The sequence below is a fragment of the Tympanuchus pallidicinctus genome, unplaced genomic scaffold, assembly GCF_026119805.1.
Source record: "Tympanuchus pallidicinctus isolate F22 unplaced genomic scaffold, pur_lepc_1.0 scaffold3, whole genome shotgun sequence".
NCBI classification, from domain to species: domain Eukaryota; kingdom Metazoa; phylum Chordata; class Aves; order Galliformes; family Phasianidae; genus Tympanuchus; species Tympanuchus pallidicinctus.
This window is the reverse complement of record NW_026294747.1, coordinates 57,178,930-57,194,315: the sequence shown is the minus strand read 5'-3', so window position 1 is coordinate 57,194,315 and position 15,386 is coordinate 57,178,930. Positions and strand designations below refer to the sequence as shown.

The 15,386-nt window shown below is 53.3% G+C and overlaps 1 protein-coding gene across 2 annotated transcripts; it reads right to left on the bottom strand.

Moving 5' to 3' along the window:
- Positions 1-260: 260 nt before the first annotated feature.
- On the bottom strand, positions 261-14,614 carry GNG2 (G protein subunit gamma 2). Of its 2 annotated transcripts, XM_052696700.1 has the most exons (4): positions 14,390-14,614; positions 1,930-1,996; positions 1,124-1,284; positions 261-669 (listed from the first exon to the last, which is right to left on the bottom strand). In XM_052696700.1, the coding sequence occupies exons 3-4, from the start codon at positions 1,208-1,210 to the stop codon at positions 541-543; spliced, it is 216 nt and encodes a 71-aa protein (XP_052552660.1). In that variant the 5' UTR covers positions 1,211-1,284; positions 1,930-1,996; positions 14,390-14,614; the 3' UTR covers positions 261-540. The 2 variants fall into 2 exon arrangements, with proteins under 2 accessions (XP_052552660.1, XP_052552661.1); XM_052696701.1 differs by lacking the exons at positions 1,930-1,996; positions 14,390-14,614 and adding an exon at positions 2,038-3,252.
- Between the last annotated feature and the right edge of the window lie 772 nt (positions 14,615-15,386).

The following is a 15,386-nucleotide window of genomic DNA, read 5'->3' as shown; positions in this document are numbered from 1 at the left end:
AAGCCACCAGGCACAAGACGGGAAGCGGGGAATGGGAAAGCACGAGACCGAACACTGAGTAACATCACAGCCATCTAGCTATAGATCCGGCAGCTTAAATAAAAAACTGTACTTGGAAAGGAACCAACAACATCATTCCAAGAAGGTTACGCACATCCTTAGCGGTTACTTTTGCTCAGCACCGCTCTGGTGCTTTAAATACGGAACAATCAAACGATTTTGTGAGCTGAAAAGTGACACGAATTTATTCTTTACATGAATATTCTTTTTTTTTTTTTTCTTTTCTTTTTTTCCTTTTTTTTTTTTTTTTTCTTTCTAGGCAACTCTACAGACTTCAGATCTTTTGCCTCGCAATGCGGATCATCTTATATCCCCCAAAGGCGGCCAGATTCTTTAAACATGCACATCTCTGTAGCTTCCAGGCCTTGTATTTTACTTATTTTTTGTTTAAATTCTGTGGACTAGCAGGTCGTCCCCGTTCCTAAAAACTCTACATCAGTGTTCAGGGTGGCCTGAGTGCCCGTCAGGCTCCTTGAGGCTTTACAGGATCACACAGAAGAACTTCTTCTCTCTAAAGGGGTTTTCTGAAGCCGGGACGGGGGTCAATAGGGGGTCCTCCTTGGCGTGAGCTTCGCAGTATGCCATCAGGTCTGCCGCTGCCTTGGACACCTGCAGAGAAGGAGCCATGTGTTGGGGACAGGTGGCATGGGGGACATCCAGCCTTGGGGATGGGACATCTTGCCTTGGGGATGGGACATCCCGCCTTAAATCACAGAATAGCAGCAGAGAATCACTGAGGTTGGAGAAGACTACTAAGATCATCTAGTCCAACCTGACCCATCAGCACCACTCCCGCTAAGCCACATCCCTCAGCCATTCCACCATGGGGACACAACACCCCACCGTGGGGATGGAACATCCCACCCCATGGGAACTTCTCCAGGAAATCACCTCCCATGGCTAACGAGACGACCACGGGATGGCCATGGTGCCACCGCGACAGACGTCCTCCATACCCACCACATTCTGCCACCACATCCGATGGCTCCTGCAATATCATTCTGACCAGCACCTACCCTCACAGCATCCCTCTACCTGCCCAACGAATCCCCGGCTGCATCACCTTTATCCTGTCGATGTTGGCCTCCATCTTCAGCTGCTCCACCAGCTTGCGTGCCTGCGCTATGCTCGCGGTGTTGTTGCTGGCCATCGGCACGCCGGGCACACCCCGGTCGGGCAGCAGGCAGGAATGGGGATGGGGGCTCAACACAGAGCCTGGAATCCCTGAAATCCCAAAAGCAGTTTGGTGGGGCTGTATTTGTGGAGGTGTTAGAGCTGGGCCGTATGAGTATGGGTGAGGGGAGGAGATGCAGACCAGCTTTGCATTTGGGCAAGGGCAGAAAGCCACTATCCTCCGAGGGCATCGCTGCTGGATGCATGCCCCCATTAGCCAGGCTTAGGGGATGCTGGGGCATTACAAGAAAAGCTGCAGTGCAACAAAGCAGAAGGAAACGGGGCTGCATCTGCCTCCCTCAGCCACCTGCCCTCTGGACCAGTGGCTTTTGGAGTAGCAGGGGCATTTGGGGTGGCCATAGGTGTTGTGGGATGGATGTGTAGATCAGCTTTGCTCCACCCCTGCTGCCAGCTCCAGCTGTCAGATGCCAAACAGGATGCAGGAGTTTCCTACTGCTCAAGATTTCCACCCCAGATGGACAAGGGATGCTCAGGGTGGCCATGCCAGCTTCACAGTCTATACCCCATGTAACTCATATGCCCTATATACCCCATATACCTTATATAAACTGCATGCCATGTAACATATATACCACATAAACACTACATCCTCTACTTTCTGGAAGCCCCAGTCAGGCATCCAGCACCACCCTCCCTCCCAGCACCCAGTGCTCGATGTGGGCAGCATTGCTTTACCAAAGCTGGGTCTCACTGGTGCTGGCTGTCCTTAGGGCAACAGTTGCTCCACTTCGGCGTTCGACACCTTTACAGAAAGAGGGAAATGGAGAGAAATTAAAAACCAACCTGCTCAGATGGCTGCAGTGATACCTTTCTTTCCGGCCCCAGGGCTCAGGGCTTCCTTCCGCCTCCCAGCAGCTCGCTGGGGACAGACCACAGTGACTCTCAGCCTGCGGTGAGACTTTGAGCACAGGAAGAGGTTTCAGGTCAGCAGGCAAATATCTGAGGGCTGCTGGCAAGCGGTGCCCTGGCTGTTTTCCAGCAGAATCAGCAGGAATTCCCTAAGCCCTCTTTGCCCTAAGGGCTCCGTACCTCTTGCAAGCAGTGGCACAGAGCTATGGGCTCCATGGCACCGCATGGGGACAGAGAAGCCACCGCACGTCTGCAGTGCAGTGCGTCTGGATAATAGGATTCCTGTCTTGCAGATTGCAGGTTAATGAGTAAGGATGGTGTTTGATTTCCATGCTAATGATGTTTATGGTGTACAGGACCTGGATATTGTCTCTTTCAGGCTCTGGGCTGTGATTACAGCTCAGGCTCTGGGGTTGATTTGATGCTTGGGCACTGTGCAGAGGGGCTGTGGGCTATTCACTGCACAGCACTGCAGAATTTCTTTTCCACAAGAGCTGACAGGTGCCCAGAAGTGGTGGGGTCACCATCCCAGAGGTGTTCCAGAGCTGTGGAGATGTGGCACTGAGGGATGTGGGCACGGTGGGATGGGCTGGGGTTGGGCTTGGGGATCTTAGAGGTCTTTTCCAACCTGAACGATGCTGTGATACTATGTTTCGCAAAGCTGCTGGTGTCCCAAGCAAGGATGATGCTGCCTTTGAGACCCAACCCAATGCAAAATGTGCTCTCAGACAGCCCATTCTGCAGTGAAAGTCACCAATTTAAGGTATTCAAACTCAATACTCGCCACGAAAGTGCTGCTTTTTAAGCACTGAGAAGAATTCCTTTCTCCTCCCATATCAACTTGAGATTAAGCCCAAGTGACAGAGGAAGATCCCAATTTTTGGGATCTCTTCTGACTGGGGAAAGGAGAAAACAATCAAATACATCAGTCATCCTCCATTAAGCAGAGCCCCTTGGGAAACTCAGTGCTTTTTTGGAATAGAATCGTACAATCACAGGTTGGAAAAGACCTCTCAGATCATCTGGTCCAGCCGCCCACCTACCACCAATGTTGCCCACTAAACCATTCACCTTGAGTGGGAGCTATTGGGAACAGGTGAATGGTTGGACTGGATGATCTTTTAGGTCTTTTCCAACCGTGCTGATTCTATGATTCTAGTACTAAATCTACACGTTTCTTGAGCTCCTCCAGGGATGGTGACCCAACCACCTTTCTGGAGCATAGGCATCAGTGAGCAAAACCCAGCAGTGAAATGTCTGAGCCCAGAGACCTGTCACAGGCACTTTGGCATCCCTTTAAAGGGGGTTCTATTCAGCCTAATAGAATCATCTCCATAGTTCTTAGTTGTGCTAAAGGTCGACTCTAAAAACAGGCTGCTCCATTGAAAAAATAATGACTAAATATACATAGAAAGCTGTAAAAACACTACAGGCAGAAAGAAAAGAGCAGAAAACTGCATTCCCTTTCCCAACCTACATTTTATTGCCCAGTGCCCAGCGTGGCATGGAAATCACCAAACAGCAGCTCATGGGTCAGAGGCACAACAGCAAAGTAAGAAAGAAATTGAAGGGTGAAAATGAACCTGTTTCCATGGCAACAGCTTCGTTATCACGCTGATAGCAGATAGACACGAGGTGTGACAAGTGAGGGGCCAGCCCTGATGCCATCAGTGTGTCCATATCCAGGGTTTGGTGCCAACTGAGTTCCCATCACTGGAATGGAGGGGGCAGAGAACCCACTGCCCCCTGTCCACTGAATGGGAATTGGACCAGATGACCTTTAAATGTCCATTCCAATTCAAATGAGTCTAATTTTATGACCTTAGCCCTGCATGGCCCCATGCTACTGCATTTCACCCCAAAAGCAGAGCCAGCATCAAGCGATGCACGTCCCATGGGATGAGGCACAGCAAGGAGGTTCCCAATGAGTTTTGTCCTCCAAAATTGGTACATGGAGGGAGGTTCCCAATGAGTTTTCTCCTCTGAAATCAGTGCACGGGATGAAGAGCCCATTGTTGGATGTGTCTGTATGGGGAGCAATGCTCTGATCCACCCATTCATGACCACAAAACCACAATCTCCTACATAGAGTATACATGGAGGTAGTGGTGCAGGACAGCAATGCATCCCATCCCAGGCAGCTCAGGAAAGGCTCCTCCAAAGCAGAGCATGGGGTTGCATGCAGACGTGAACCAGACATAGGGCAGACCATCCCCAAGCATTTTGGGAGCCCTGCTCAAGAGCCTTCCCTTTCACCTTTGGATGGCACACAGAAGTGAGAATCTCAGGTTGTTTTCTCACACGTGCCCTAACGGTTGAAAAGAGAAGGCAAACTGAAAGCAACCTCAACTTCCTTTTATTCTCTTTTATGCTTTTTTTTTTGTATTGTTTTCTTAAGAAATGATGAGGGTGAAGGGACGTTTCCCAGAGCAGGAGAGAGCCCCAGGAGCTGCCAGGAAAAGGAAACACACTGTGTTTGGGGGGGAAAAAAAACCAGCACAGCATAAATCATGGAACTGTAGAACCAGAGAATGGCTTGGGTTGGAAGGAACCCTGAAGACCATCCAGTTCCCACCTCTGCAAGCAGCCATTGGCCTCTATCCTTTATATGTGGGGGTAAAGGGAGTCCAAAAGAGGTAAGGAACGCTCTCTGCTGCTGGCATTTTATTTTTATGCTTGTGTTTTATTGTTATGCAGCTGGCCTGAGAAAAGAACACGCAGCTTCAGAAACTCCCTAAAAACACCCAATGCTGCACGGAAAAAACAGCAGTGCCCCAGCTGCAAAGCAACAGCTTCTCCTGGCCTTGCCCCAAGGTGACACGTGTGTCCCATCAGCGGACATCTTCACAGGGTCACACTACTGGATTTCTCCCCCCTGGGTCCCTCACAGACTTGGGGGAGTGATGGTTGAGCCCGAGCTTTGCATCACCCACCCATCTCAGCTGAGCAGCCTCTTATTTTTCCATCAGCAGAGGGGTGGCAGCCCCAATCACAGGAGGTGATTGTCCCCCTCTGCTCTGCTCTTGTGAGGCCCCAGCTGCAGTGCTGTGTGCAGGTCTGGAGCCCCCAGGAAAGGCAGGGAGCTGTTGGAGAGGGTCCAGAGGAGCCACAGAGATGAGCAGGGGGCTGCAGCACCTCCACTACAAAGACAGGCTGAGGGAGCTGGGCTTGTTCAGCATGGAGAAAAGAAGGCTGCGGGGTGAGCTCAGTGCAGCCTGCAGTGCCTAAAGGGAGCCTGCAGACAGGAGGGGAGTCAGCTCTTGGCAAGGGGAGATGGCAGCAGGACAAGGGGAAATGGTTTGGAGTTGAGGGAGGGCAGCTGGAGGTTGGATGTCAGGGGGAAGTTGTGTGCTGTGAGAGTGGTGAGGTGCTGGAACAGCTGCCCAGAGAGGCTGTGATGCCCCGTCCATCCCTGGAGGTGTTGAAGGCCAGGTTGGATGGGGCCCTGGGCAGCCTGGGCTGCTGTGAAATGTGGAGGTTGGTGGCCCTGCATGGCACAGGGGGGTTGGAGCTTCGTGATCCTTGAGGTCCCTTCCAACCCGGGCCGTTCTGTGATTCTATGATTTTATTTTAGGGGAGATTTGGACTGGACATAAGGAAAAAGTTGCTTGCAATAAGGGCGGTGAGGCACTGACACGGGTTGCCCTGAGAGATGGTCAGGCTGGATGCGGCTCTGAGCCCCGATGCAGCTGTGGGTGTCCCTGCTCATTGCAGAGGAATGGGACCAGATGGTCTTTAAGGGTCCCTTCCAACCCAGACCAGCCTATGAGCCTCTTTCCCCTGGCAGAAGGTTCTGTTTTACTCCAGCATTATTCATTGCATCCCACAGCCTGGCCACTGCCTGACCCACGGGTTCCTGGCCTGTCTGGTCTTCTTTAGGAACAGGAGACATCAGAACCCCTCATTTCAAAGGTTCATTTCTACTATGGGGAGACCACTAGAAAACTCACATCACCCATTCATTAGAGTAGCCATCCCATCATTGAGTTCTTGGTTCTTTCACTTCTTGACGCCATCACCAAAAGAATTCAAGCTGACCTTAAAATAAAGTCAACTTGCTCAGAAATCCCAGCTTCCAACCCCTTGTGGCTTTCAAGTATTTCCCATCATCAAGACACAGGTGTTAACAGGAGGTGCAAAACGAGGCTTGGAATGAGGACCTGGGGTGCCATGACACAAACTCATGCCTTTTTCCATCTCCTTTTTGCCCAGAGAAGCCCAGCTGTGCCGTGGGAGCCTTGCTGCTGTCTCTGATGACTTCACCCAAATCAAACCTTTATTGGAATTTTATTTTAAGTAACAACCACACAGAACCTAATAAACCCTTCCAGCCACTGGGAATTGCCCCAAGGGTTGCATCAGCACAGAAACAACCCCATTAACCATCCCTTCAGCTTCAGACCCCTCCGGAATTACCTTAGACTGCTTTAATTAGGTATCCACACTATGAAAGAATTAATTAATTAGTGATAAGCACCTGAACCACATTACTCATAAGGAACTATTTCAAGCTTCAAATACATCAAACAGGTCACAGTCTATCCTGCATGGTGGAGCAAAGCCCCAGTGCTGCTGAGCACTGATCCTCCCCCATCCCTGCTCCATCACTATCAAGGCAGGAGGATGGAGGTGGTTTTCCCTTTTTCCTTTCCTTCTCTCTTTTATTTTCTTATTCCTTTCCTTTCTTTTCTCTCTCTTTTTCACAATTTCTTTCCTTTTTCCCGTTTTCCTTCCTTTTTTTGTCTTTTTTAGCTCCTATCTTCTCTCTCCTCTTTTCTTCCCCCCTTCTCTCTCCTCTTTTCTTCCTCCCTTGTCTTTCACCTCTCTTTTTTTAAGCATCCCCAGCACTGCAAGCAGATGCCTTTGAGCTGAGCACCCCTTGGAGGTAGCTGAGATTTGCTACGTTTGCTGTATGAGCTGTGGGGTAAATCTCTCTATGGCTGACCTGCAAATGCAAGATAGCTGCTAAAGAGTTTGCTGATGGCCGGATCCTAAGCAGCAAGAGGAGGATCGCGGTGGAACGTGGGTGATTTTAGCAGGTTTCCAATTGAAGGGGGAAGAAAGGAAAACAGGAAAAATGTGTCCCCATGCTTTTATGATCTGTGATGCTGAACGATGATTGATTGCATTACAACCCAAGGAGCACACGGAGCAGTTTCCCATGGACAAGTGGTGCTGCAAATGGGGTCAGCGGGGCTGATGAGCCAGAAGCAGGCGGCTGCTGCTGCTGCTCCTCGTCTGACCCACATTGCCTCCTTTCCACAGCACTTCTGCTGCTGGGATCTGCTTGCTGCAGCCTGGAGGCGAAAGCAGAAAGTGATTACAGGGCAGCCTGCACACCTGGGTCCCTTGTGATGCAAGCAGGGGGCTCAGCTGGAGCAGGAGCTCCTGGGGCAAAGGTTTTGGGTCTCAGCTCATCCATCAGCCCCGAGACGCAGCATCTCGATTTTCCCACAGAGCCCCACTCCCTGCCCCAGCCTGCTTTCCCCTTGAAATGCACACGGAGCATTTTCTCCTTTGTTGATACCCGGTTTTTCTCACAGTCTTATTGACAATAATGTGCCGGAAACGCCGAGCCGCCACCGCCGCGCTCCTGCCACGCTTCCTGCTGAGTCAATGCACTGCATGTGACACCAAACATCGTTCTTGCTGCGTCGTGAAGTGACACATACTTAGCAAGCACTGTTATTGCGCAGACAGAAGAAGAAAACCACCCAGGAGCGACTTGCTGGGGCGGTGGTTTCGCAATTGCAATACAAAGCGTTGTAAAAAAGTAAAGGAAAAATGCAAAGGCAAAGAATATGTGTGAAACTCTGAGTAAAGCAGTGCAAGGTGGCGCTTCCTACACAGCTCGCCCTTTCATCTGTCACCCCTCCGTCTGTCATCCATCCTTCCCTCCATCATCTATTCATACCTCCATCCTTCCCTCCATCATTCACTTATCTATCATCCCTTCATCCTTCCATTTGTCCATCATCCCTTCATCCCTCCATTTGTCCATCATCCATCTCTTCATCCATCCATCCATCCACCCCTCTACCCCTCCCTCCATCCTTCCATCCATCCATCCACCCATCCATCCTTCCATCTCTCTATCCACCCACCCATCCATCCCTCCACCCACCCACCCATCCCTCCATCCCTCCATTCCTCCATCCCTCCATCCCTCCATCCACCCATTCCACTATTCCTCTATCCCTTCCTCCATCCCTCCATCTCTCCCTCCCTCTCTCCCTCCCTCCCTCCCTCCCTCCCTCCCTCCCTCCCTCCCTCCCTCCCTCCCTCCATTCCACTATCCCTTGATCCCTCCATCCATCCACCCATCCATCCTTCCATCTCTCCATCCATCCCTCCATCCATCCATCCCTCCATCCATCCATCCATCCATCCACCCACCCACCCACCCACCCATCCATCCATCCATCCATCCATCCCTCCATCCCTCTATCCACCCATTCCACTATCCCTCTATCCCTTCCTCCATCCATCCATCCATCCATCCATCCATCCATCCATCCATCCATCCATCCATCCATCCATCCCTCCATCCCTCCATCCCTCCATCCCTCCATCCCTCCATCTCTCCCTCCCTCCATCCATCCATCCATCCATCCATCCATCCATCCATCCATCCATCCATCCATCCATCCCTCCATCCATCCCTCTCTTTCTCCCTCCTCCACTCCCTCCTTCCATCCATCCTTCCATCCCACGCTGCAGTGGGGATGAAGACACATGACAAATGTGGGACCCACAGCTCTCACCCTGGCCGTGCTGCACACCCCACATGCCTCAGTTATTCCACCCATGCCCACCCCCCTCTCCTCAGCCACTCAGAACAACCTGCAGCCAGTGCATTTCATCTTTCCCTGCCCACTGGCTCCTCAGCATCCGTCTTGCTGCTGCTCCCTGTATCGCTGCCAGCCTGAGCTGCAGAAACCACTGAAGCCAGCTGCTCTTTTGGAAGCTGGGCTTCAGCTACATGTAGGATGAAGGAGCAGCATCCCTTCCAAGCCAGACTAAGTTTTTGATGGGAGCCATTGATGGGAGCATTTACACAGGGCTCAGATACAGGCTCAAAACCCATCAGCATGTCCCTCATTTGCTGTCTGTGCCTCCTGGGGGTGGCTGCGTTCCCCCTCCGGCATCAGCCAGGAAGCAGCAGACATGGATCCAGCCCCTGGTGAGGATGCCAGGCTGAGCAGCAATTATATTAAATCAGCTGATAAATAATGCAGCGTATTTTGATGGTACCAGCACTCTGAGCACCGCACAAACACCATCACAGCATTAAAAATACAATGGATGGAGCACAGACAGGCCAGCATTAAATAATTGAACATAAAGCCCTTTGGAAATGCTGTCCTTGGGGCAGGCTGGGACACAGGTCCTGAGGCCACCAGCTCTTCATGGGTCCTACCCAGGCCATGGGCTCACACAGGACCCTGCCAATGCTCAAACCTTCTCAGCAAGAGAAGAGCTCCTCCAGGTGCAGACGCAACCCTAGAGCTGATGGGAAGAGCTGTGAGTATTTTTGACAGGTTGTGGAGGGCTGCTGGCCCCAAACGACCCCAAACAAGAGGGGAGGAGCCCCCAGAGCTGTGTGGAGAAGACTTGGACAGGTTTCCCTTGCCACAAAAGGAAAGTGGCTGTTAATATGATCCTGGAACTCATGGTGGATGGACCAGAAAAGTCCAGCCTAAATCACCAAATCATAGAAACACTGAATATTCTGCACTGGAGAGGACAGTTTTGAGGTCCATTCCAAAGCAATCCAGTTTATGATTCCATGAAAATGAAGGGGCAGATCCTTGGGCAGCTCTTCCCATGGCCACCTGCTCTTGGGCCAACGCATCCCAGCCTGGCAGAAGCCAAAATCTCAGTTGGAGTTCCTTGCCATAGCACAGCATCCCAGCACCGCCATCATTTACCCTTTGGCCTGACATCCATCTGCAGAACAGCCCATTCCTCTCATAGAACCATTCAGGTTGGAAAAGACCTCCGAGATCTCCAAGCCCAAGCTCAAGCCACCCCACCACGTATCTCAGTGCCACGTCTCCATGTTTCTTGCGGACGGTGACCTCTGAGGTGTTGCATCCCCCCACTCTCCCCATCTGAACAAGGCACAATGTGCCAGCAGAGCATCCTGTAGAGTCAAAGCCTCCAGCTCAGAAATATGACAGTGAGGTGGGTTTTGCACGGCCAGTGGGACCCCAGGAGGGAGCATGGACATCCCAAAGTGTGTGGAGCCAACGAGTGGGTGCAGTCACAGCAACACCCAGCACAGCTCTGTGTGAGAGCTCTATGTGAGAGGCTCCATGAGATAAGAAGGAAGAGCAGGGAGCGTAATGAGTTGTGCTCCAAGCAGCTACAGAGGGAACTGGTTCACCTGATAGGCTTTGTGCAGCTCCTGGTGCATTTAGGACATGCTTCAGGACTCCCCAAAGCTGCTCAAAGGCAATTCCCAAGATAACACCCTTGGACAGACACCACTACCCAGCTCAAAATCCAGGGACAGAGAATTTCTCTCATTGCTTTGTGCCTGGGGGGGCTCAGATGTGCTGCTGTTTCTCCAAGAGGACACAGGAAGGTTTGGAAACAGCAATGCAGTGATCCCAGAGTGTAGGAAAGCACCCAGACCCTACAGTGCCATGGGGTATAGGCACCCACCTGCAGCACCCTATCCTACACCTTGCTTCCCTCCTTCTTGCTGCAGCTAATTCCCTACAAGACCACCAAAAAATGTGGCTGAACGTCTCACTTCTGACAGAGAATGGCCTAAGAAGCACAATTCTCCAACACGGCCATGGAACACCCTGCCTGCCCTTGGGGCCCTATGTCTATGGGTTGGGACATGGGACATGGGTTGGGGCATGGGTTGGGACATGGGATGTGAGTTGGGACGTGGGATGTGAGTTGTGACACGGGATATTGGTTGGGATATGGGACATTGGCTAAAACATGGACATGGGTTGGAACATGGGTTACTGGTTGGGATATGGGACATGGGTTGGGACATGGGATATTGGTTGGGACATGGATCGAGACGTGGGACACAGGATATTGGTTGGGCCATGGGTCATTGGCTGAAACACGGGACATGGTTTGGGACATGGGATATTGGTTGGGATATGGGACATGGGTTGAGACATGGGGAATGATGCAACTGCAGAATCTGTCCCTATTCCCATCACTGAAGAAGCACAGCTTTCCCAACACAGCAGCACTGACACGACAGCACTGACAAGCCCTATAATTAGTGCCATGAATCCATCCAGGCACTGTCAGCGTGTTCCCCAACGTGCCAGCCGGGGAAGCGCCCGCACCAAGGAGCTGATCCCATTCTTCAACTCCAGGCTCTCTCCCAGCACAACTCCCTGGAGCAGAACTGCTCGTGGCTCATATCCCTGCAAGGCTTCAACCCTCAGCTCTGTTGTGGTGGAACTTTGCAGCCCCAGGAGGGAGGATGCTGCAGCAGGAGCGGTGCAGGGCAGCACGCTGGGGTGAGGCAGCAGCACAGCGGGGTCTGCCGGGAGCTGCAGTGGGAATATCTTGTGCTGTGATGGGTTTTATTTTTCCCACTGCATGGTGTTTGTTGCTCAGGATGCTTGATGAGCTCCAAAAGCACGGAGAAGCTGAGTTACAGCCCTCTCACAGACCCAGGAAGAGCAGCTCTCAGGGAGCATTACAGAAGGCACGGAGCTAACTTTCCTTCCCATGCAAGGAGGGCGCTAAGCCTGTTAAATCAAGACAGCAGCTCAGCTCAAGGAGTTGATCCACTGAGCACAACGTGTGTTGCCTCAAACCGTGCACAGACATCACGGTGCTGCTCCTGTCCCTGGGTGAAGCACACCCAGACCATCATCAGTGCCCCCAAGCACAGTGCTGGGGATGGAGAGGTCCTTTCACGGTGCCCTTTAAATGCACTGTGGTTGCCACTCCCTGCATCTCACCCAGCTGCTGCTGCCCAAGAGCTGTCAGCGCTGTCACCAACAAGCTGCAAGGTGGGGAGGTGTAAGGTTTGGTACGATGCCATTTCAGGAGATTTCTTTGGTTATTATTTTTTCTCTACTCGCTATGTGGAAAATAAATGATTTTGGCTGCACGAAATGGAGGAGATGCGTTATTTCAGACCTCATCCTTCACACGTGCAGCTCATGCAAGGACGCTCTGCATTGCATCCCATGGCATCCCATGGTCCAGGATGCAGCACCCCGCTGCCTTCCCAGCCATCTCCCCCCCCCATGCTGCCACCCAGAGGGATAAAAAAGCCAGAAAAGAGGCTGAGAAGCAAGAAAATTAACCCCACACCCTGGTTCCTTTGCTCGCCTCTCCCACTCGTGCGTGCCATGAGCGCTCGCTCTGATCCCGCTCCAGGCACAAGGAGACGTCCTGCTGAGCACTGACACAACTCATGCCAAAAATGATGCTTTCCCTACGGCCGTCCCCTGATTTCTAACCCCAAAATGGAAATGGGGAGGCCCAGCTATGACCCCTCCCGGGAACCAGTGTGGGATTGGGCTCCATAGCCCTCCAGCAGCGCCGGTGGGACCAAGCGGCGGCGTTTGTAGGGCCGCGGGTTGGGTGCCGCCTCTCCAGTCCCAATTGCTATGGAAACTGCGTGCGCGGCGATGCCTTCCCTCCTCCCATGACTCACGGGTTTTCAAAGGGAGAAGTGATGCCTCGGCCGCCGCCGTTTTGAGGCCAAAGCAGCAAAATCCAGGCGGGTGCATCAGTGGGGCCGGGCAGGAAAGGCAGCGCCGTGCCGTGCCAAGTTGGAGACGTTGCTGTGCGCTGAGCTCCAGCATCGGGTGGTGGAGGTGTTGGCTGGGTTGGGGATTGGCAACAATCCTCATCATTGGGTTTCTCCGGCAGCGCTACCCGCATTGCTCTGGGATGCTGTGCCCTGACCCCAAGGAGCACGATGCCAGCCCCTGGGGCTGCGATTCAGACGGAGAGGAGATCGCCGTGCTTGTGTCACAGGTGGCATAAGGCAGCAAGGGGATGGAAATGGCAAGAAAAGCCCCAAAATGGGTGGGAAGGGAACAATCTGACCCCATAGCCTGTGGCATGGGGTGGGAAAACAACGCCCGGAGCGCCTCTGAGCATCCTCCTGGAGGAAGACTTCACCCCGGGGTTTTCCTGGCAATAATTAATTGAGTCATATTTCAATCCAGCCAGCGGCCATATGGCAGAAAAGAGGATTAGCATCGCAGCCTCCAGCTGCATGGAGGGAAATCCAGTTAGGAGGAAAAATCCCCCTGCCTGGGTCCAGCCTGGTGCCAAAGGGGACATGCTCCGACCCCGGGCGGTGCAATGGGGATTTGAGGTCTGTCCAGTGGGAAACAAACAGTAGAGCAAAGCCACAAGCATTGCACACAAGGCTACGACGACGGGGCACAGCGCTGCCCTGTGCTCCCACCCCCATTACCATTGGGGCAGCACACCCTGAGTTTATCAGAGACTCATAAGTGGGGAGCTGAGATTCAAGTTTTTCCTTCGTTAGAAATCCATTTTCCTGCAAGAAGATTCAAGTTTGGGGCTGGATTCCTCTCCCTCTGGCACAGGGGACCTCGGACCATTTTTATGATTCTATTCTACGACTCCCCAGTCCCTGGGCACAGCAGGGAGCTGCCTGGGCACACGGTGCCTTTGCCATGGTTACTTTTCCTGCGACCTTGCACGATCTGTGCTGCTTCCTGCTGCATGGCCACAGCGGGGAAAATCCGAACTCCCATTGAAATCCCAGCCATTGAGAGAATGGGGGTGGTGGGGTGGGGCAGAAGGTGGGGATGGGGCACCCCAAATACCCCCTCCTTAAGCCGTGCCGGGGGCAGATCCATCCCAGCCAGAGGGATTTGGGGCAGGGAAAGCCCTTTGCAGGGGGTGGGAGAGGGAGAAAAAAAAATAAAAAGGAGAACACTACGTCTTATTCATCCCGAGAAAAAGCCGTTCATGTGATGGCAAATCAGTTGATTAAGTGAGGATCAGCCCCCGTAGAGCTTTGCTGGGGGCTGAGCGCTGGGGCAGCACCAGCCCTGCAGCACCCATCCGTGTTGGGGCTACGGGCTGTGCGGGGTGCCGGGGTCCCCGCGGGGCATCCAACGCGAGCAATGACGGGGTGATGCAAGCCGGGGTCGGGGTGGGAGGATCGCCTTTTGGGGGACAATAAGCAGGTTTGGGCCCCGAAGGACGGCGCTGCCATGGGATCGCCCAGATGTGCGCGCTTCGTGCGCGCCCGCTGCCCCCCAGCCCCGCTCCCGTTGCCCCCCGGCTCTCCCCGTACCTGAGGGCGGTGCTGCCCCTGCTCTCCCCACGGGGCGGCGGCGGTCGGACGGACGGACGGATGGAGGGATGGATGGAGGGATGGATGGAGAAGGGATGAGGGCTGGAGGCAGAGGGGCGGTCAGCAGCAGCCCGGAGCGGCGAGTCCCCACCCAGCTTTGTCTGCGCTCATCCCTCTGCCTACAGGAAGCGGCTCGGCCCCGACTTCCTCCTCCTCCTCCTCCTCCTCCCTCTGCTGCTGCTCTCCCTCCTGTCCCCTCCCCTTCTCCTCACCCCGAGCCCCCTCTCCTCCGCTATCCCCGTTTTCTGCAGCCCCGCTGCGCTCTGGGCTGCCATTCCCCTCCTCCTGCCCCATTTCCCTCCCCCTGCCCCACACCGACCCCACCACCCGCTATGCGCCCACCCCGCTTCCTGCAGCCCCGTCACACAGCGGCATCCTTCCCCAAAGCAGCCCTGCAGCCCATCCCACCCTCCTGTACCCCCATAACACCCCCTGCATCCCCTCACCCCCTTCTTCCCATCACACTCCTGCACCTTATCACACCCCCACACCACACCTTATCACACCCCATCCCCACCATCGCTCCGCTCCGAAACCGCACCCCATCCTGCACCCCATCACCCCCCAAGCCTTCCCTCTATTGCCCCCACATCTCCCAGGATCTCCTATTTTCCCCCTCCTAGGGGTCCTCTGCCCTCCTGAGCCCTTTCCAACCTCCAGCCCCTACTTGTGCCTCCAGCAATTCCTCATTTTACATACATTATTGTTAAATCTTTAAGCCTCGATGCCCAGATTTTAGGATTAGGATCTTTTTAGGATATGGGGAGCTGGTTAGCTTCTTTATAAGATCATGTATTTCCTCCATCTGGACCCCAAAATGACCTCCAACACCCCGGATGTGTGTTCACCTCAGGTGCCTTGGGTTGAATTTTGGGATGCACTGGATGAGCCCTCTTGTCAAACCCATAACCCCTGTTATTAAACCCCAGACCCCCTT

Coding starts and splice junctions, on each gene's coding strand:
- GNG2 (XM_052696700.1), bottom strand. CDS start 1,210: ATGGCCAGCAACAACACCGCGAGCATAGCGCAGGCACGCAAGCTGGTG. Junction 670..1,123: donor CCAACATCGACAGGATAAAG/GTGATGCAGCCG, acceptor CCTTCTCTGCAG/GTGTCCAAGGCAGCGGCAGA.